Here is a 22,173-nt window from a genome sequence, read left to right on the forward strand (position 1 = left end):
AGTAGCCTGTCCTCTGCCGGCCCATGTGCCGTGGCCAGAACCCAGCAGGGCTTCTCCCGAAGACATGGGTACTGGGGAAAATGGGAAGCAGTGATGCCCGTTGCCCTGAGCGCCTCCCCAGCCCTTGACGGGGTCCCGGCCGGAAAGCCAGACTCGGCGTGTTTTCACAAGTGTTGACCACAGGGGCTGTATTTGTAGGCGGCCTGAAAACCAAATCATTGCATTTTACTCACTTTTTAAAAATTCACCTTTCATTACATTTAAACTAGACCTTGTTGCCCTATCTCTGAGTCTCCCCATCTCTTCCCCCCTCCCTGACCCATCCCCGCAAAGGTCTAGGATTGGGTAGCTGGTGGGAGGGTCCGTCATGCACAGCACCGGATAGTAAAGCACCTTCTGGGGCTCAGCCACCTGAAAGCCCTGCTCCAAATGCCCCTCCTGTCGGAGTGGCCATATCACCACCTGAGCTCCGTCGGGTATTGGAGCGGGTCGCTGTCATGGGGGCATCTGCTGTGCCCAGGCAGCTGACGTCCTCTGTGATACCAGCGTCCAGGTCTTATTTGGCATCTCCCTTCCAGCGTCCTAACCACTCGGGAGACCAGGCGGCAAAACAAATGTGGATTTAATTTACAGTGATGTAGGAATTGGAATCTTCCTTTCTTTCGGGAACTGAGCACGTACTGAGAATTCCTACGCGCTATTTCCTGACCCGTAGTCCTCCGAGAGGACCTCAGCGTGTGCTTTGAACTGTGTCTCGTCTTGCTTAGTCCTCGTGCTACATTCCTGTGTAGTGGGTACAACCAGCCCATCAGAGATGGGAAACCGAGGCCCACACCAGTCACGTGACTCGTCCAAGGTCACACAGCCCCTCGTCTCCAGAGTGTGTGCTCGTTTCACAGTGCTGTGCTGCTGCCGGGCTCTTTAAGCAGAAGGGGACGGGGGTGAGAGTGTCTGGCGTGCAGCCGTAGAGGGCATGAGGCCAGGCTTTGACCTTTGCTGGATGTAAGATCTGGGGTCCAGCTCCCCAGATCCCACAGGGAAAAGATCTCCAAGTAGATCCGAGACGCCCCAGTGTGATGGAAGAAAGAAGACAGGGGACATTTGTAAGGCCTTTGTGGGAGGAAGTAACACTGTGACCGCGAGTGTCGCGAAAGGGCCTTGCCCGACGCCGGGGGCAGCCTCAATCCCAGCAAGTTCCTCTGTGTCCAACCCTGGCCCCTGAGCCTGCCTGCCACACAGGACCGAACCCTGAAACCAGGGTCACTCGATGGGAACGACAGCCAGTGCCGTAGCACACACTGCGTTTCAGGCATTTGGAAGAATGCTTTATATATTCTGTGAGGCTGGTACTACGGATGGGGAAATTGAGGCACAGAGAGGGAAGGTAACTTGCCCAAGGTCACACAGTCATGTAAGTGGCAGAGCCAAGATTCAAACCCAGGGAAATGGGTTGGCTCCACCGACCTGTACTGCCCCTGAGGAGGGGAACACTGCATTTGAGGCTCGGAGGTAGGAGGAGGTGGGTTTGCGGCTGGTTTATTTGCAAAGCCAGCTGGCGTGGGCAGGATTTGAGCTCTCTGATGGTTCCACGGTGGCCACTGCGCTCCCGTAGCCCAGCCCTGGTGAAGGTACACACATGGTGCCAGCACCCGTGGGGGCTACCTGGGAATGTGGGCCCGTGTCCCCCCGTCCCCCGGCCACTGCCAGCTCTCTCCACAGCCTGTGGCTGGGCCTCACTTCTCTGAAGAATGCGGCAGGGCCGCCCTGTGCCAGCGGCTCTGGGACAAACGGCAGAGAAGGCCATGAGGGCCGGCTCCTGCCAGCAGAGCTGCCTGCCGAGAGGCGCCTGGGAGCACCGCTAGCGTAACTCTGGGAGATGGGTGTCAGGCCAGGCCCACGCAGGGCCAGATGACTTCACGCTTCTCTGCAGAAGTGACATGACTCTCTATTTATTTTTATTATTTTAAAAATTTTATTTCAAGGTAGCTGGAGATAAGGAGCTGCTTAAGAAAAATCCAGCCCCAAAATCCATAAGAAAGAAGATGGTTAGTCTCAGGGTTGGTCCTGCTCCGACCAGGAGCAAGACCCCTCCTGAAGGGCCAGCATTAACCCTGTGTAGGCACGTGATGGGTGGCATTCATTTGAACCTTGCCCCGGGCCCATTTTACAGACACAGAAACTGGGGCTCAGAGAGGTCAACTTGTCCAAGGTCATGCAGTGAACAACGGCAGGATATGACCTCAAGATTCTAACCTAAGCACCTGCCATTCCTCCCACCCTAGTTCTGAATCCAGTCACAGCTGGCAGTTGGGCTGTGGTACAATACTCCGGTGCCATACTTCCTCCTCTGCGGGGGGAGAGGCGAGGACCTTGGGTGACCCATCTCTGGTTCGTTCCCTCCTGCACCCCGTGGGATTCTCAGTCAGCCATCTACAGCCCTACCTGGGAGGTGCTCAGCGACCTGGCCTGGGGTGAGAAGGGTAGCACCGTGCTCCCTGGGAGCTTTATGGCAAAGTGAAAGCAGGAAAATACAGACAAAAGGCAGAGGGTATGAGATCCGGAGGAGGAAGGTTTGGGGCCTCAGGTAAGGGCGGGGTTGTGTGTTTGTCTGATAAGTGCTACGGTGATTCTGTGTCATAATCATTGTTGTTTACACGGGCCCTGCTGGGCACCACATGGCCTAATCGGGGCAAGCTGCAAAATCCCCAGGTTTGCTTTTGTTCTGCAAACAGTTGCCAAGCCCCTACTCTGGCAGCCTTGGTGCTCAACATGGGGTTGGGGAGGGGTGCCAGGATGAGCAAGGCGCAGTCCCGGCGCTCAGGGAGCTGAGGTGGGGTCAGACCGGTAAACAGATGGTTACAGTATGTTGTGAGGAGAAAGTAAGCTCGAGTCCAACTGCCTGGGTTCGAATGCTGGCTCCACCACTTGTTTGCTTTGTGACTTACGTTAGTGCCTCTCTGGGCCAGCTGTGGTGGCTCCTACCTGTAATCCCAGCACTTTGGGAGGAGGGAGGATCGCTTGAGGCCAGGAGTTCAAGATCAGCCTGGGCAACATAGTGAGACTCTCTACAAAAAGTTTTAAAAACTAGCCGGGCATGATGGCATGCACCTTTAGTCCCAGCTACTCAGAGGCTGAGGTGGGATGATCACTTAAGCCCAGGAGTTCGAGGCTGCAGTGAGCTATGATTATGCCACTGCTGGGGTGACAGAGCAAGACCGTGTCTCTAAAAAAAAAAAAAAAAAAGAAAAATTAGTGCCTCTCTGGGCCTCAGCTGCCTTATGTATCAAATGAGGATAAGAAGTCCTACCTCGTAGGATTGATATGAGGACCAAGTGTGTTATTAGACAACGAGCACTTAGAACAATGCTTGGCACATAACATGCAAAATATATTAGCTCTTCTGGTGGTGCTGGTGGCTGTGCTGTTAGTAATAAAAGCAGCAATGGTGACAAGAATAATAATGCCATGTGCCATAAGACAGAGAAGTCCAGGTCACTGGCAGAGCACCAGGAAAAGGGTGCTGACCTGAGCCTGGGGGTGGGGCTGGGTCAGCAGAGCCATCACTGTGGGGACAGTGGGGTGTATGGACAGATCCCAAAGCCGCATAGGAGTTAGCAGGAGGAGAGTGGACAAATCGAAAGAGACTAAGGACAGAGGACACAGGCCTGTGCAGGACCCTTGAGTGCAAGAAAATGCACCACTTCTGGAGAAACTGCAGAGGTCCAGCATGCCCACCAGGCATCGCTGTGTGGGACGGGGCTACTGAGCGGTGGGCAGTGGCCGGAGCGAGCGGGGCTGTGTGCCAGGCTCAGGGGTCTGCACTTCGCACGGAAGGCAGTAGAGACCCGTTGAGGGTTTAAAGCACAGGAACGGCAGAGTTAAAGCTGTGATCTGAGCGTCTGCTCTGGTCTGGAGGACACCGAGGCTTGGAGCCCAGAAACTAGGGGATTGCCACAACAATCCAGGCTCAGGGTGATGTGGTTTGTACCAAGGTTGCCAGGACCAGGACGGGGGGAGTGGCCCGGCGGTGGGGAGTGGACGCCCAGGTATCTGGCAGGGCGCCTGGGCAGGCAGCAGTGCCATTCTCCGAGATGGGACAGACACAGGAAGAGGCAGGGAAGGCTCACTTTCAGACATTCTGAGTTTGAACACACTGCTCACCTTCCCTATGTATCCCGCCCTCCCCAAAGTCCTCCCTACGAAACAGCTGTGCTTGTGCCCCTGCACGGTCTGGGGGAAAGAACATTCTATGGAGAAGAACAGGGAGTTCAGCTGCCCTGCATGTCCCGTGCTCAGTGCAAGGAAAGATGGAAGGGAGAAAAGAAGGCAGAGAAGGAAGGAGCGAGGGAGGGAGGAGGGCCATTGTGTAGAGGACGATGCTGAGACAAAGGCAAGTGACTCACAAGCTGACACTTCAGAGCCCAGCCTGGCTATGCTGGAGATTCACCCTGAGGCATCAGCTTAGTCTCATATATTTCCAGATGTTTCTGGTTAGAAGTTCGTATAACACTCAGAGAAAATGCCTGCCCTTCTGGATTCCAGCCCAGTTCGAACAGTGCCCCAGGCCGATGGCGCTGCAGCGGAGCCCCAGAGAAGCAGCGGGTGGGCTGGGCCCCCTGGAGCCTGGCCTGGGCTCAGAGATGAGCCCTTTGAGAGGCTGGGTCGATTCTGAACTCCACCCTGGTGTCCACGAAAGATGGGGGTTCTCTGTGTCCCTTTAAGTTCCCCAGACAGTGCGGTCGGTGTGCGAGACGTCACATGTAAACCACCCTGAAAGTCTGACGTATGAAAGCTCGGAAGAAATGAATGCATGTCCTGCTGGGGGAAGCAGCCTCACTGTAAGTCCTAGAAACAAAATAGGGCTTTTGGGGACAAGAAGGCAAAACTGTGCCCTGTGATTTATAGAATTGAGACCAGGAATAGCTTTGGAAAGAAAATTTGATTTCCCTTTAATACCACCTATAGGTTGATCTTTACGGGATATCTTGTCTAAGCAGTTAGGTATGGGAATTTTTAAACTCCATAGTAACTTCAGGAGAAGAAGCTTCCCTCCTGTGAGTTGAATTCAGTAATCATTGCTCAAGGGTCTTCTATGCACCCTGAAGCCACCATTGCCCCTGTGTGGTAGGGTAGATCTGGACTGTAGATCAGCCTCCGGGCTGTTCCCAGTGAGCATGATGGTGGTCACATGGGTGGGTCAGCTGGAGGTCAGCGTGGGGGTGGCTGACCTGGGGCCAAAGGACCAGTATTTCAGAACTGCACAGCCAGGGTGGAGTCTGGGCCTCAGCACTTACAAGACGTGGGCCTTGGGATGTGTAGTGAAGCTCTCAGAGCCTCGGTTTACTCATCTGTAAAGTGGGGATCACACTTCTCAGGTTATGGTGAGCATCGGCTGAGATGGTGGCTGTCAGGTGTTTAGTGGGATGCCTGGCACAGCCCAGGTGCCTGCAGGTGAATTTTTAGTTTTCTGTTTTTGGGCTGCCTTGGGAACTTGTTCATGAATGATCATATGATCTAGAATCTTCTAGATCATTCTGTTTTACTCCAGACCTCACACTGACCCTTTTTGCCCAGTGCCATCCTCAGGGCAGTCCAATAGACACAGAGGAAGGTGCTATTGTTGCCTCCTATTGAGAGACTGTAATTTTCATGTTTTTCAAGAGAAAATGTCAATAGAGGAGGGAGAGTCCCACCAGGCGGTTCTGCACCGAGGGCCTGGCCTGACAATGTGCTGGGCAGGGGGAGGTGAAAGGGGAGCTGTCCCCAACTGTCACCAGGCACCTTTGCTCCCTGGAGCTGAGGGGCCTCCCTTGCAGGCTTCAGTTACCACAGAAAGTAGATTCATTCGTGAAAACCTGCCCCCAGGCCCTGATCCCACTTGCTTTTCTGAACCCCTCTGTTCTTTGCCTTGGCTCAGAGAATGCCACTTAGTGTGTAAAAAAAGATTCCCAGCGCCCTTCCGACCAGTGTAATTATGTCTGCGGAGCTTCCTTTCTGGAAGGCCACGGTGGGGGCGTGCTGAGGCCTCCCGGCCCCGCGGGCACATCTAGCTTCAGCGGACCGGCCTGCCCTGTGGCTTTGGGCACGCAGCCTGTGTGTGCAGGGACAGCCATGGAGCCCTTCCCAGCCGGCGTCCAGGGTGGCAGAGGTGCCCTGCTCTCTCCGGCCTGGGTCTGCTCCCCTGCCCTGTCACCTGCTAGGATGGCCTTTTCCTTTTTGCCCAGCTCACTCCTTCTGGCCTCTCCTGCTTTGCATGAACGTCCTTTCTTGGGACAGTCATTCCCTGCTGTCCCAAGCCTGACCGCGCTCCTGCTCTCTGCATCTGCAGTGCCTGAGCTTCATGACAGCAGCAAACAGTAACTGAACACCAAGGAAAGGGTGTGGCCTGGCCTGTCTGACTTTTGGCATGTGCAGCTCCCGCCTCTTATCTGATCTTTGCAGCCACCTTTGAGGCAGGCTGTACTGTTTGGCCCATTTTACAGATGAGGAAATAGAGGCTTGGGGAAAAGCCCCAGGCCTCACAGCTGGTAGGGACTAGATCTGGGAGTCTGGCTTTGGCCACTGAGCTACACTCCTGATCCCGGGGTCAGCGCTTGTTTGCTGCCATGCTGCGTTGTAATCTTTTCCTTTCCTCATCTGCATCCCTGGTGGAATGTGAGCCCTCTCCCTGAAATCCTGTCCTGCTTCCAACGGGGCTCCCCCAGCGCCTCGGCCTGGGGCCCAGGTGCATAACCGGAAGCAAACTGGCTGATGTAGGCCAAGTACGGAGCAGCCGCCAGGTTGCAGCGTCCCTCCTCGGGATGGAAGGGCCAGGGGCGAGGGGCAAGCTGACCAACCCAGAGCCCCTCGAGGGCAAAGCGGCAGCTGCAGGTGGCAGGCACTTGGAGCAGGAGGGTGGACCAGAGGGCCTGGACCAGTGATGTGGGTGCGGGGGGAGGGCGGGGGTGTAGGCCAGAGCCATCTCTCTCCCTCCACCCCAAAGTCCCTGAACTCATCACTTTTTGGCTTCCAACTGAGGAAGGCAAGGTCAGTGAAAGGAAAAGTGCCATTGGCCACTCTCCCTCCTCGTTGGCACCTTAGAGCAAAGTTCTAGTTGGAGAAGGTGAATGTGGGGAATTCCCTCATTTTTGCATTACCCCATTGGCCCACATTTTTGGAAGATAGAGTGACTTCTCTGAGCAGGGGTAGTCATCTGTGCACACCCAGTGCACTCGGCATACAGTCAGCTATTCTCACCCTCACATAGAACTGTAGGCGGTCAGTACTGGTATAATCCCCATTTTACAGATGAGAATACTGAGGCCCAGATTGTTATGTACTTGTCCAAGGTCCACAGCCAGTAAGTGGCAGAGCCAGATTTCAAGCACAGGCTTCTGGCTGCAGAGTCTGTTCTGAACCACTCTGCTCTGCTGCCCCTTGATGGAAACAGCCACAGAGTAAAGATCTATATTTTTTCAAAGAAGTTTTATCTGTGAATATTACTTGCATGTCCATTAAGAATGGCTGTGGGCCAGGTGATAGGCGAAGTTCTTTGCAGACTTTATCCCTTTAAACCTCATGACAGCTTGTGAGGTATGCACTGTTGTCAACTCTCGCTGTACAGACAAGGAAACTGAGGCTAGGAGGGTGGAAATGACCGACTCTAGGTCATGCGGCCAGGCAGGGGTGTTGCCGAGATTCACATGCAGATGGGTCTGCCTGACCCCGTGGTCTGACCTCCAACCTGTGCCTGGTTGACTCTGTAGAATTCCAGACATCCTGGGCAGGGTGAGCCTTTCTTCCCTCAAAGCAAATACTCTCAAGTTTTGTTCGGCATTTATTTAACGGGATCAGGGAGACACTGATCTCCTATAAAAATTGTATCTTGAAATGAATTCATTAAGTTTCTTCCACCTAGTTTCAGCAGGGTCACCGTCGTTTAAAGAGAAATTTTTTTGTGGGAAGACTTTCCCCATGTCTTGCTGTGCTTTTCTTTAATGAGTTCCCAAATCAGACCAGCCCGGGGGCCTATCCCGTCCGTGTTCCTTATTCCGGATGATAAAATAGGTCACCTGCATCTGCTTGATTTCAGAATTTCCACTGATCCTGACTCCACGTGTGTTGCGAAAATACTCCCCTGAGATGGAGGAAGGACGGATGTGTTCTTCCCCTCACAGAGACGTTTCAGCACCACGTAGATGGCACTGCGGGCCCCACTTGGCTGGCCCGCCCCCCACTCCTTGCCAGGATCTGTCCCTGCACCGTGACAAGGGCTGCTGGGTGGGCGGAAGGAGAAAATCCCCTTTGCTGTAGGGGACAGCAGCACGACAAAAAGGCAGAAGACTCCGGTTCCAGTTGTCACGCTGCTGTCTCCTGGGTGGGGTGAGCTCCCAAAACTGATGGCCTCAGTTTTGCCATCAGAAAATCAGAGTGTGGTGTCAGATGATCACAAAGGCATTTTCTAACTCCGAAGCTGTGTGTTCCAAGGACTTTGGGGTGTGAAATAAGTCAAAAGCTCTACAACAGAAGAGTGTTTATACCTCTGATGCCATGAACTTGAGGGTGTCTGTTCATTGCTGGGCCCCAGGTCGACCTCCGTGACTTCGTGTGGACTCTGCTCTGTGTATCTGTATGTCCTCAGGTGTGGTCTAAGCAGCAGCCCAGGAGCTTACATTTCTCAGTAAATAGCTGATGCCTTTAGATGTGCTTGTCCCTGCAGCTGGAGAGTGGATTTCCTGTTACACTTTCATTGTGATTGCAGATGGGCCACCTTTCTTAAGAAAGGAAAAAGGCAGTGAAATGACAAGAGACAAACAAAAAGATCTTAGTACTGCAAAAACATTGATGTGTTGCCGTAAAGCTAATCACTCTTTTCTGAATCCTGCAAGTATCGGGCACCGAGTGCCTGGGACGCAAAGTGCCTAGGACTCGTCCCTGCCACCCAGGAGCAGGAACATGAGCCGCGGGTGTCGTTCATGGTGATGTAACTGGGATCAGGATGGAGCAGTTGAGACAAAGGGGCCCAGTGAACGTGGTGGAAATTGCTTCTTTGGGGCCCAGGCTTGTTGACGATTGTTGTGGGGAAGAGCAGAGGGTGCCCTTGGGCAGGGCTGGGACAAGAGCTTTGAGGACCCCTCTGCAGAGCTGGTTCTGCCTCTCCTCTTGGTGAAAGACCAGACTTATCCTCACTAGGGAACGGAACACACAACGTGCAGAAATGAGAGAACGGCTCATGCATACACTTGGAACAATGGGGAAATGGGATATTATTGAAACATGCTACTTGATTAGAAATAAATCAGCCTTTCTGGGTGTCTTAGATCCATAGTTCAGTTATTCTGAAATTCCATGCATATTTTATAGTCTCTTAATACATATTAATGGCTAATCTTTCTATAGCTAGAAAATTGCTCTTTAGACTTCCAATTTGCTTAACAGCTGCCAATCCAAGCCGCTGCCTATTGCTTCTGTCGCTCTCCTCCACGTCGGTGAGGTGTTGAATCACCATGAGCCAGGCATCTCGTGCAAGTGACAAATGTGTTTGCAGTTAACTGCAGAACCTACTCGTGTCAAAGCGATGCTAAATCAGCAGTTCGCAAATGAAACAGAGACCACCAGCGTGAGGATGGGCCTAGCAGAACCAGCACGGGGCAGCGCTGAGAGCAGGTTCCCAGGCCGACCGGACCCTCCGAGTCAGAATTTCCCAGAGTGGTGTCGTGGTGTCTGGGAACCCCGATTCGTCAAATACCCGCTGTGATTCTCATATACACTGAAGACTGAGAAACGCTGCTTGGCGGAAGGCGGAGCAATGTGCTTGCTGTACCAGGCACTTAGGGAACGACCTGTGTCAGGTTCACAGTGACTCCTTCCCGAGTACTGTGTGCCAGGAAACATGCTGAGTGCTTTCATCGCGGGCTCTCATTTAATCCTCACAACAACCCTGAGAAGTAGACACTGTTATTGTCCCCATTTTACAGATGGGGAAACTAAGGCCTGAAGGAGTCAAGTGATTGGGGGCAAAATATAAGTATAATATTCTGGTGAGTCTGGGAAGAGAATCGGGAAGAGAAGCAATGAAGTCACTGCTTCAAGGAGGGAGGGGCTGGGAGAGCCTTGAGGGTCATAACCCCTGCCTCCCAAGAGCATCACCCCCTGGGAGCTCCATCTCGGTGGGTGGAGGCTGCAGGCTCCTTGGCTGGGAGAGGGGTGAGCCTTCCAAGGCTGCCCCGTGGAGCCCCCTCCTCCCCGTCCCTCCTGCCAGCAGCGACTTCCGTGGGCCCCAAAGCATCCGCCAGCAGGTGCACAGTCCACCTGCCCCTCTGACTTGTGATTTCCCAGGGAATCCAGCCTCCCGAGCAGTGTGGGAGCCACGTCCCTTCCTCACCATTGTCCTTGTTCCGGGCCACCATTCATCGGAAGCCGGTCCAGCTTGGCAGCAGCCCCACTCCTGTTCCTGCACCCCTCCGGCACCCCTCCCAGGCCTCCGGAAGCCCAACCAGCTGATCCGAGATGTAAATAAGGCCCTTCCAGCTGCACCTGGCAGGGCTGAAAGGGAGCCTCGGGGGCACCCAGCCTGGGGCCAGCCCTCCCTGGGCAGCCCTTGGCGCCCGCCCTCTGTAGCGTGATTTGATTCTCCTCCTCCTGGTTCCTGGCCTCACCAGACGGGTGGAGAGTGCCAGTGTCCTCCCCTCAGCGACCGCTGTTGCCCCCGCTCGTGTCCCTGGGCCTCCAGCCTCTGGGCCAACGCTGAGCTCTAATACAGCAGCTGCAGGCCCCGAGCCAGAAGCCCACCGTGGGAAGATGGGGCAGCGCTGCGGGGCTGGGCACCAGGAAGCCGACACAGCCTCATCCGCCATCTTGTGACCTTCATGACCCCTACTGTCTTGAGTCATTCATTCATTCACTCACTCATTTATTCAACAACGCTTTGAGTGTCTACTATGTACCAGGCACTGAGGATACAAAAGTGAACAAAAATTGAAAAATACTCAAAGTTAACATTCTAGAAGGGAGAGACAAGCAAAATAAGTAAATTGTGATAAGCACGTTAGAAGAGATGAGTACTACAAAGAGAAGCGAAGCAGGGAAGAGGGTGGGGAGAACTGAGCTTCCAGTGGTTTCTCTTAATAACTGCCATTGATGGGGGCTTTCCTGATTGTCCTCGGGGACTCACACCATCTGGCTGGCCCCACCTGGGCTTTCTTTTGCAGTTTCCGCCATTATTGAGCAGGGGCTCAGAGCAGTGGCAAGGGGGCACCTTCTTCCTACCCTCAACCACCTAGAGGTGGTGCCAGGTGGCGCCCGCAGGCAACCCCGGCCCAGACAAGGATGGTTCAACCCACAGCAGTAAAGAAATTGTTTTGAAATGCAGGTAAATTTAAGAATATGGAGATTTCACATAAAATCTAGTACTCTGGCTTCCCTCAAGAAATTAAAACACCTTGAAAAGACCAGGATCTCATTCCCTCAGGACAATATCAATGATACTGCGTGGCATCTCCCACCTTCAGTGGCCCAGGGACTCTGGTTAGGTTCAATCCCGTGCAAGGGCCCTCCATCATGTATTCATATTCCCTGATGGCTCCAGAGGAAATCTGAGTGTGTGACCCTAACCCAGGTCACCAAATTTAAACTCGGCCTACCAAAGAAGTATTGTAACCACTAGCCCACGAGCCTGAAACAACCCTTCCTCGTTGCTCAGCAAAGCCTGCGCCTTCCTTTGTGCTCCTGTGTTTCTGCCCACAGAGCTCCCAAGGTTTAAATGGAGCTCAGAGGCTTTGCTCACCCACGGCCAGTGGTCGGCCGAGCCTGGCTGGGGCTGCACCCAGAGGCCAGCGGGGGCCTCAGTCACCCAATGCCTCCTGCCTCATCTCAGGGCTCAAAATGCTTCCCAATCATGGTGATTTTCCTTCTTCCTTTTGCTTTGGAAAGGTGGGGAGAGCTCCTGCAGAGATTCAGTCCTTGCTACTTGCAGTCAGACAGGTGTTTCCGTTTCCCTAGTGACGAGTTAAAATCCTGAGAAACCACTTTCCCTGACAATGTTAATGTCAGTTAACACGAAATCACTGCTTTCCTAAACCCTTTACATTTTGCAACAGGTTCAGACCAGATTGTTTCTTTAAAGGCCCAGTATTTTTCTCTGTTCTTTTCTAAGCATAGAGTTTTTAAGCATTATGTAATTCATAGTGGTTCCCTACAGATGTACCCAAAGATATCTAAGCACTGTGGCCTTCTAGACCTTTGACTCCTGGACCTACCGAATGAAAAGGCCCTTGTCTTAAGCCTCCAGGACCAGGACCAGGAAGGTGAAATCCCACACCCAAGGGCAAGTCTCTGCTTTAGTTTATAGCGGCCGCCTCGGAGCCGCTGAAGCACTGCTTCCCACACCCCGGTGACCTTAGAATCCCTGGAGAGCTGGCCACACCACCCAGAGCTAACACCAGGGGACCCAGGCCTCCATGATGTTTCAAGCTCCCCTGGGATCCCAGTGAGCTGCCAGGGCTGGGAGCCCGGCACATAGTAACTGCCAGGTGAGTCTTCACACCCCAGGAGGCAGAATGGCGCAGGGCCTGGGGGCACAGTCTGTCTGATTCAAACCCCAGCCCTGCTTCCTAGCTCCCTGACCTTGAGCAATTAATTATTCTCCCTGTGCCTCAGTTTCCTCATCCATAAATTGGGAACACAGTGATACCTACTTCACAGAGTGTAAGGATTAACAGTGGCTGGTGTGCAGTAAGTGCCCAATAAATGGTAGCTTGTATACACGTGTGCCTCTGTTTTTGCTGTGGAGGTGGTTTCCTCAGTGATTCCTCATGACTAGCCCTTTTCGTGAGAGTTTAGGAATTCCTGTACCCCTAAGGAGATATAATAGAATCAGAGCCACTCCACCACTTCTAAAATAGGCAGACGATGGCATTGCTGGAAGGGGTTTGTGTTCAGATTTTCAAGTGGAGAAACTGAGGCTGGGCCCAAGCTAACAACTGTTAAAGGCAGATTTGGACAACCCCCTGTCACCTGATGCGTCCAAACTGACCTTGTTTTCTGGGTCCATCTCCCTGCATCTCCCCCACCTGGAGCGGTCGGATGGGACGGCTGTTCTTGTGTCTGAGGGAGGCTGCAAACACCACAGGAGATGTTTTAATTTAAGGGAAACCAGCTCTTCTTCCTTTTAAGATGAAACGTAGTAAAATTTTAAAGACTTTTTCAAACGGTCCCTAAATTTGGTACTTAAACTAATTATGGTCGCCTTTTAAAAATGTCCAAATTAAAAATAGACATCTAAAGGAGAATGCAGGACACAGCCCAGTGCCTGGAGCCATGTTCACGGTTTCCTAGAATCAGCCCTCCTCTGACCTAATTTATACTTTGGGGAGATCAAAGAGAGATGAAGGGAGTTGGAGGCTGGGGCTGGGGGTGGATCCAGGAGTCGCTCGGCACAGATGGTGAACCTGAGTTCTATGTTCTGTAATTAGGAAGAGCTGTGAATTGGTGAAAGATGTTCGATTACAGTCATTTCCACATAGTATAAAGCTGCGGTTCTCAGCATCACCTGGTGTAATGGGTTGAACTGCGTCCCCCCCAAATTCATATGCTGAATGCTGAGGTACCCCCAGCACCTCAGAATATGACCATATTTGGAGAAAGGGCCTTTAAAGAGGCAAAATATGGGGATGCTTGGATGGGGCCCGAATGCCACCGGACAGGAGTCTTTATGAGAAGAGACACCAGGAGTGTGTGCACGGAGGAATGACCTCGTGGAGAGGCAGCAGGACAGGCAGCATCTGTAGGCCAAGGAGAGACACGTGGAGGACACCAGGCTGGCACCTTGTCTTGAACTTCGAGCTTCCAAAACTGTGAGAAAATAAACTTCTGTTTTTCAAGCCACCCAGTCTGTGGCATTTCAGTACGGCAGCCCTAGCAAACTAACACACTTGGGAACTTGGCTAGACATGCAGATTCTCAGGCCCCATCCCTGACCTACTGAATCGGAAACTCTGGGGGTGGAACCCAGCAAACAGTTGTAACAAGCCCTCCAGGTGATTTTCATGTCTGCTAAGATTTGAGAACCACGGGCATAAAGTCTTATTAATAGTTGGGGGTAGCCAGCCCAGGAGAGAATGACACATGGTTGGAAGTAGGGACTGGTCTGATGAATATAAACTTTCTTTTAGTAGATTCTGGAAGTCTCTGGAAAAGTCCCAATGGTTTCCTTAAATGAGAAGGTGTATGTTGAAGTGTTCTTTCTGTACATGCTGAAGCATTCTGCAGTCATTAGATGGAAGTGAATTGTAACCTTAGCATTCAGTCAGCTGAAGAATGCAGCCCTCTAAATATGCCAGCATCGGCGGACTGAATCCAAGAACCTCCCCTCTTGACTGAATTTTCTGACTCTTTTAAAATCTTGTACATTTTCCACTCCAAACAATTGGAATGTCTCTCTTTTCTGATAGAGCAAGGAAATTTAATCACATTTCCCCTTTTATCCTTGCTGCTAGGAAGCCCACAACCAAATGAGAGTCTTAATCCCAGCCCTCAGAGTATATTCACTTTTTCCAATTTCAGTTTTATGTTGCACGCATGTCCTTTGTGATGATCTCTTCAAACCCTTGTGAGAAAGAATAAAAGAAGGGAGGAGAGAAAGGAACGGTAAGAAGAAAGAGATCGATCTCACAGCTCAGATATTATAATTGTCAGATCAACAAATCCCTGCTTGTATTAATAAAATTGATAAAACTTGGTTGGAAAAGACCAATGTTCTCTTTCAGTGACAAGGGGACAAATTTTTCCTCATTAATGAGTCTTCTTCACTCCCTTGTCTTTCTGATGTCCCAAAGCTGTTGGTCCCTTGGGCAGTTCCTGAACTGTGCTCAGGGCACATGTTAGTGCTGAAGAGTTACCATAGTTACGAAATTTCCTCTGAGTTCTGGTTGGGGACAAGAATGTCACCCTGTAGACTGGGGGAGCATGGAAGTGATGTGACCATTTTGCATTTTTTAAGTTGAAAATCACTATTTTCTTGATCACAATTTCTAACAAGCTGTTGATCCTATGAACAAACATGGAGATTTCTAGAACACTCCAGGCCACCATCAGAAATCTGTCCTGTCCCATCCTGACCTGACATTATGGCAAAGAATTCCCCTCTTTCCTCTGACCTGTCCACGGCTGCCCTTAATCCAGGTTTGGTAAACTAAGGTTCAAGGAGTCCAGAGATAGAACCCCGAGGGGTCTGGAGTTCTGTGTAAGAATTTTACAAATTGTGTGTTTTTATCTTGGCAATAATTTTGAAAAACTAATCAAGGCCCTTCTGGATTATGAGGCCTGCCCCAGAAAACCTAGTCCCGCCATGTGAAATCATGGTGCATGTGTTCTCTGATGGTCTTGGTGGCACCATGTAGCTCTGTTTTCATTGTCTTGGGCTAATTAGAAATGGGCAGAGAAGGACTATATATAAATGATGAGCTTTTATTGATTAAAGATCAAATGAGGTCACAGGGTGCTGGGTTTCACAGTAACTAGGAATGAGGAAGTGATGGAGAAACTGAGTCCTCACACAGCCTAGCAGAGGGGCAATGCTGTTCTCCAAAGAGCCTGCCCATAGTCGCTCCCTGGTGGTCTAGTGGTTAGGATTCGGCGCTCTCCAAAGAGCCTGCCCATGAGTCAGCAAGCATCTCTCGGTCCAGGCAGGGCTTTAGTTCCAGTAAAACATCACCCATTATGTTAATGCTGTTCATTTGAATATTTGCGTTTGTTTTGGTCTTGTAGTCGTATACCTAGTTTTATTATATTTGTGCATATTTTAGTAACATTTTATTTGGATAATTTAAATCAACACTAGTCTGAAATTATTTCAAAATAAAAATTTATGAAAACAGTTTAAAATATATTTTTTACAAATTTAGTGCTAGAGGCCCAGGTAAATTTACTAGCAGCCTGGACACGTCTCCGATTTGTGAAGCGTCCTCCCCACGCATGCTCCCAAGCCCTCCCGAGGGAAACTGCGTGCGCCTTGTTGCCGCACGTGCACCGTTTGGATCCTAAACTGCTCTGGAGAAGAAAAGGAAGAGTAAGAAACCTCAAATACCACATTTTAAAGCGTCACTCAATTACTTTCTGCCTCTGCAATTGGACGTATAATGACACCGTGGTATCATTTCCATTTTTTCTGCCTTTGTGCTCCTGAATGCGGTATTAACTGGCATGCTACCTCCCTGGGCATTCAGACACCCAGGAAATTATCTCCAACTGAAAGATGGTGCGGGGCAGGGGTTGGGGTGGCGGCTGATCCTTTGCTCATCTTAGTAACTTATTGCCTTAAATTGTCCTTAGCAATTCAAATGACAAAATTGGCGGACACTGTTTCCTTCTAAGTTCTTCCATTTCCTTTAGGACGCTTTTTTTTTTTTTAACGACATTGCTTAATAGCCCAGGAGGTCCGTGAATGCTCCTCTTAAGGTGATGAATACATCTGCTAAGAAGTCATGAATTGCAAAGGTCAGAGTTTTTCTATTCAAAATAAATATGAATTGAATTCAGTGACCTAGGACTGACCTGCAGCAGAATTAGCTGATGGAATTAATCTTGCGATTCCAGGCCTTTTTTTCCCTTCTTCTTTCATAAAATAATGCCTACATATTAGCCACCTACTTTGTGCCATACCTTGTCCAAATCCTGTACTAAACTTGATCTTATTTACTAAATGCTGAACTGTGCTTTATTTGACTTAATCAGCACCCCTGCGGGGTAGGTTGGACTATCCCATTTTGCAGATAAGGGAACTGAGACTCAGAAGGTTGAGGCTGTTGCCCAAGGTCAGGTCCTGGGCTTTGAATCTTCTGATTTCAACTCTCATCCTCGTCCTGCTTACTAGTGCCCTGATACGCTTGCTTTATTTTTTCGGGTAAGAATATTCTTTTAAATAATGTTATCTTCTTTTACACATTTATGCTTTAGTATCAACTTGCTCAAAGTTATTGATTGAATGCCTGACTCCTGTATTAGCTTCCTAACACTGTTGTGATAAATCACCATAAACTGGGTGGCTTAACACAACAGAAATTTATCTTCTCACAGTTCTAGAAGCTGGAAGTCTGAAATCAAGGTGTTAGGAGAGCCATATTCTCCCTGAAGTTCTAGGAGTTGATCCTTCCTGGCCTCTTCCTAGCTTCCGGTGGTGGCTGGCAATTCTTGGCATTCCTCGGCTTGTAGACATCGTTTTAATTGCGACTCTGTCCTCGTGTGACATTCACCCTGTACGTCTCTACGTCTCTGCTTTCTCTTCTTTATGAGGACACCAGTCATCGGATTGGGGCCCACCCCAATCCTGCATAACTCATGTTAACTAATTGGATCTGCAAAAACCCTATTTCCGTACAAGGTCACCCTGTAGTAAAGAATTGTCTGGTATCTGTGAACAACTGGGAAATTTCTTTAGCCACAGAGAGGCCTTCCTATTTGCATATCAAGTTACCCTAAAGAGATTATTAAATCATTCATTCATTCACTCAACAAATACTCATAGAGCATCTTCTATGTGGCAGGCACTTTTGCAAGCACTGCAGATACAGCCGCAGAAAGGCAAAGTCCCCACTTCGTAGTGCTTGTGTTTGGCCAGGAGAACGCTTTAGGCCGGAATGGTGTGCAAAGCATAGATCTGGAGTCACAAGATCTGGTGTGAGTCGCGGTTCTGCTTCCCACAGAGGGGCTTACCTTGGGGCAGTCATCCAGCCTGTCTCCTCACCGACAGAATGGAAATGCTGAGGCCAGCATAGCTTTAGGAATGTGGGAGGACTTCCCCGAGATAACAAGCGAGGACGCGCTCTGCAAAGCGTTCTCAATATTACACGTGTGATGCCGCATCTGACAGTCCCCTAGCCATAAAGTGGGGATTGTAATAAAACCGACCCCTTGGGTTGCTGATTGCATTGAAGAAGTTAAGCTGTGTAAAGTGTTTATAACAGTACCTGGTACACAAGGAGCACTCAGTCAGATAGATGTTAGATGTTAGATATTATCCTGATATGTATTGTGCACAAGGGAAAATCAGGACATTCTGCAGCTTGTTTTCTACATTTCTTGGCATATTCATGGCGTCACTTATACTTGGAGAACTGAAAAATAACATCACTAGATATTTGGATTGATGGAGTGCCCACGGCTACTGGGCACTGAGACTTTGTGGCAAAATCTCAACAAGATAAAGTAATGCCAGAACCTAGGCAGGGAGGAAGACCATTCTGGAAGATTCTCTGTGGGACTCAGAACAGAATATCTGGCCACCAATTGGCCACCCTGGAAGGAACTAGGCTCTACCCAACAATAAAGGTGGACACGACCCTGACAATCAGCTGACCCCCTAACTGCCTCCTTCCACAGACAGGGCGGGCGAGGCCCAGAGAGGGAAGAGAGGAGGAAATAATGTTGATTATCTGTCTGCTGTGTTCAGGCCTTTCCACACAGTCCATTCCCTATAACCCTCACACCAGCCCAGCAGGCATGGGCGTGATGCTCTCCATTGTACAGCCAAGGAAAACACCGCTAAGGGAGACCCAGCCCCACACTGAGGCCATAATGATTCAGAAACTGGACCCTTGATTCAGTAGCCCAGGCCTCTCTGAGATTATTGCTCTGCCCTTTGTCGTGGAGTTAAGCTTGTTGACTGGTGGCATTTGGCCCGTGAATAACTGGGCCAATAATTTGCGAATTATTCCCAATTCAGTAAACTCCTGCAGGCCAACCCTTTTTTACCAAGTAGAAACTTAAAATCTCTGTGGGGCCCTTGCTCCTCTGGACTCTGGCCGACAGTCTCAGCATCACGTCCCAGCCACCCTTTCCAGCTACCCTGTTTCGGTTACTTATTGCTGGGTAACAAACCACCCCAAAACTTAGCGGCTTAAAACAGCACTGATGTGTCACTTGCCACAATTCTGTGGGCAGGCAGTTGGGCAAGTCTGCCGGCCTCACCCGGGATCATTCACACAGCTGTGGTCGCTGGATGTCCGGCCGTCAGTGCCAGCTGGGGTGCCACAGTCCCCCTCAGCCTCCAGGCGGCTGGACAGGGCTTTCCGTAGCGTGACTGTCTCGGGGCAGCATTGCAAGAGAGTGAAGGTAGGAACTGCGGGCCTTCGTAATAGGCCCAGAACTGATCACCATAGCTTCCACCACATTGACTCATCAGAGCAAGTCCGGCCGGCCCACACTCAAGGGGCTGGAGAAACAGACTGCACTTCTTGATGGGAGGAGTGTCAAGGTCAGATTGCTTAGGGGAAGGCACATTAGGAGGGTACTGACATCTCCTTTCAGATTTCTGCCAGTTCTTCGTGAGGGGGAAGCAACGAGAGAATCACCATACTGTTCCCACACGGACTTGGCAAAGCGTTAGCACTCTGTCTTGCTTTGCTTCCTCCCTTGAATATGAACATTTTTAGTGGTGATAGCATCTTGTTCAGAGTGTTGCTGGGAAGATTGGACATAATGTATTTAAATCACCTGTGAAGATGCCTGATACAGAGCTCCTTGGTCGCACTATCTGCGGTTGTCATCGTCACCATCATCACCATCCTGTCATCCTGGGCACGCGCTAATGCAGGGTGCATGGGCTTCTCCCCAGTGGCTACCAGGAGATCCCTCGGGTCCCAGTAAACTCATGGGTATTTCTCATTTTTGCCCCGTGCACATTTTAGGATGCATTTTGCAGATTGTGGCTCAGAGTTGGAAGTGCAGGGCCAGATTCTTGGGTGACACCCAGGCCCTGGGCTCCACTGACTCGGCTGTCTGGGTGGTTGGGGGAATTTCACTGATAGCTCTGCATTCTCAGGACTGGAGGCCACCCACAGTCTGGATCGGAGGAGGCAGTTTGCTCTGGGGCTCCGCGTCCCTGCGAAGCAAGTGGCCACAGGACGTGAGGAAACACAGAATGAGTAGACTGGGGAGCTGTGCTGTATGGACACTTGGTGCTGAGGGTGCTCAGGGGAGGAATGATTCTTCCACCTGTGTGGCAGGGGAATGCATGGGGACTGCCAACTGTGTACCAGCAGAGGGGGACTGGAGAGTCCCAGATGGGCCCAGCCCAAGGAATGCTTGTGACAAAAGGGAAAGAGTGAATCATTGGTTTCTTGGGAGCCTCCTTCTGTTATGAAGGGGCAAGGAGTAGGAATGAGGCTGGGAAGGTGCTCATGATGCTGGGCTGTGGAGAACCTCCAATGACCAGCGTATGAACAGGGGTTCTTGGGGCAAGGAGGCAACCAGGACACCGTGTCATCTGCAGCTCCAGAACAACCATTCCATAGCCCTGGTGGCTCCTATGTCTCCATAAGTTTAACCACAATTCAAATTAATTCCTTTTATATTGAGAAGAAGGGCCACACTGCACCTTTGTGAGGAGTAGGTGGAGGTATGGCACAAAGCCTCCACTCCATAAAGGTCTCTGAGTGTCGGGCTGCTAGGCACCAGGTTGGTGGCAGAGCAGGAGAGAGTGGTCTCGGGTCTCCTATTCCAGATGGCCTGGGAGGACTGGTTCAGACTGGGAACGAGTGGCCTCTGCAAAGAGACCTTTGCTCTTAGAATTCAGAGGAACACACACATCTTCCCGCACGTTTCCCTTTGGCCTCCATCGAGGCTGCCAGCTCTCTGCCCTGGTGCCTCCCAGACCACCGCGCTAAGCAGGGCTCCTTTTCCATCCTGAGGCCGCAATACATGTTCCAACGAGGGGGTTGAGGATCCCCTTGCAGCCGATGGAAATGTTCCAGACAAGTACTGAGTCCTTATTCCTCTTGTGTCCCCTCTGCAGCTGGAGCTCTCAAACACTGCCGTCCTCCACCAGATGCGGCGGGACCAGGTGACGGACACGTGCCGCGCCAACAGTGCCATGAGCCGCAAGCGGCGGGTGCTGACGCCCAGCGACCTGAAGCACTTAGTGGTGGATGAGGATCACGAGCTCATCTACTGCTACGTCCCCAAGGTGGCGTGCACCAACTGGAAGCGGCTCATGATGGTCCTGACCGGGCGGGGCAAGTACAGCGACCCCATGGAGATCCCGGCCAACGAGGCCCATGTCTCTGCCAACCTGAAGACCCTGAACCAGTACAGCATCCCAGAAATCAACCACCGCTTGAAAAGCTACATGAAATTCCTGTTTGTCCGGGAGCCCTTCGAGAGGCTGGTGTCCGCCTACCGCAACAAGTTCACGCAGAAGTACAACACCTCCTTCCACAAGCGGTACGGCACCAAGATCATCAAACGCCAGCGCAAGAACGCCACCCAGGAGGCCCTGCGCAAAGGGGACGACGTCAAGTTCGAGGAATTTGTGGCCTATCTCATCGACCCACACACCCAGAGGGAGGAGCCCTTCAACGAACACTGGCAAACCGTCTACTCGCTCTGCCACCCCTGCCACATCCACTACGACCTCGTGGGCAAGTACGAGACACTGGAAGAGGATTCTAATTACGTCCTGCAGCTGGCAGGAGTGGGCAGCTACCTGAAGTTCCCCACCTATGCAAAGTCTACGAGAACTACTGATGAAATGACCACAGAATTCTTCCAGAACATCAGCTCAGAGCACCAAACGCAGCTGTACGAAGTCTACAAACTCGATTTTTTAATGTTCAATTACTCAGTGCCAAGCTACCTGAAATTGGAATAAAGGGGGTGGGGAGAGGGAGAGAATCATGCTTTTTAATTTAAGATTTTTATTTGTCAGAAAAATTATATGGATATTGGGTTATTTTGTAAATTAATATTTCTTTGGGGGTGATGCTGCGAGCAGCATAGTGAGAATTATTTAAAATCCTTCGTAGGGAAGGACAGCTGTCTTTGCAGGGGAATAGGATGGGGTGTCCTTGTTTTTAGAACTGAATACTGCAACACTGTCTCAAAGGTTTCCTTGTGTTCTGGTGAATTCCATGAATTGTGCATTCCATAAATTCTAATTAATATTATTTATAGTTATTTAAACATGGTCTCTATAGATTTCTTTTTGTGGCAGCAAAATTTTAATGTCTTTCCAGAAGAAATCTATGTTTCGTGCTTTGCTTGCTACAGCTCACTTGGGGGCATGAATGTTCTCCTTCCTAACCTTTTATGGAGTCATAGCCATCTGATAACAACCAGCGTCGTGTGTACGAGTGCCACCATTCTTGAATTTCTGCTAGAAATAAATAGGTTGCTATTGCACTTAGAGGCATCTTTTCAGGG

The 22,173-nt window shown here is 50.8% G+C and overlaps 1 protein-coding gene across 2 annotated transcripts in view; it reads left to right on the top strand.

Moving 5' to 3' along the window:
* CHST11 (carbohydrate (chondroitin 4) sulfotransferase 11) overlaps positions 1-21,924 on the top strand; it is a 293,711-nt gene extending 271,787 nt beyond the window's left edge. The window contains exon 3 of one of the 2 annotated variants that reach the window (XM_012650258.1): positions 20,768-21,703. In XM_012650258.1, the coding sequence (XP_012505712.1) occupies positions 20,768-21,622 (855 nt within the window). In that variant the 3' untranslated portion in view covers positions 21,623-21,703. Of the gene's footprint in view, positions 1-20,767 lie in introns of both variants that reach the window. The other variant, XM_012650257.1, reaches the window with a different exon arrangement.
* The last annotated feature ends 249 nt before the right edge of the window (positions 21,925-22,173 follow it).

This window comes from Propithecus coquereli, unplaced genomic scaffold (assembly GCF_000956105.1).
Source record: "Propithecus coquereli isolate 6110/MARCELLA unplaced genomic scaffold, Pcoq_1.0 Scaffold316, whole genome shotgun sequence".
NCBI lineage: Eukaryota > Metazoa > Chordata > Mammalia > Primates > Indriidae > Propithecus > Propithecus coquereli.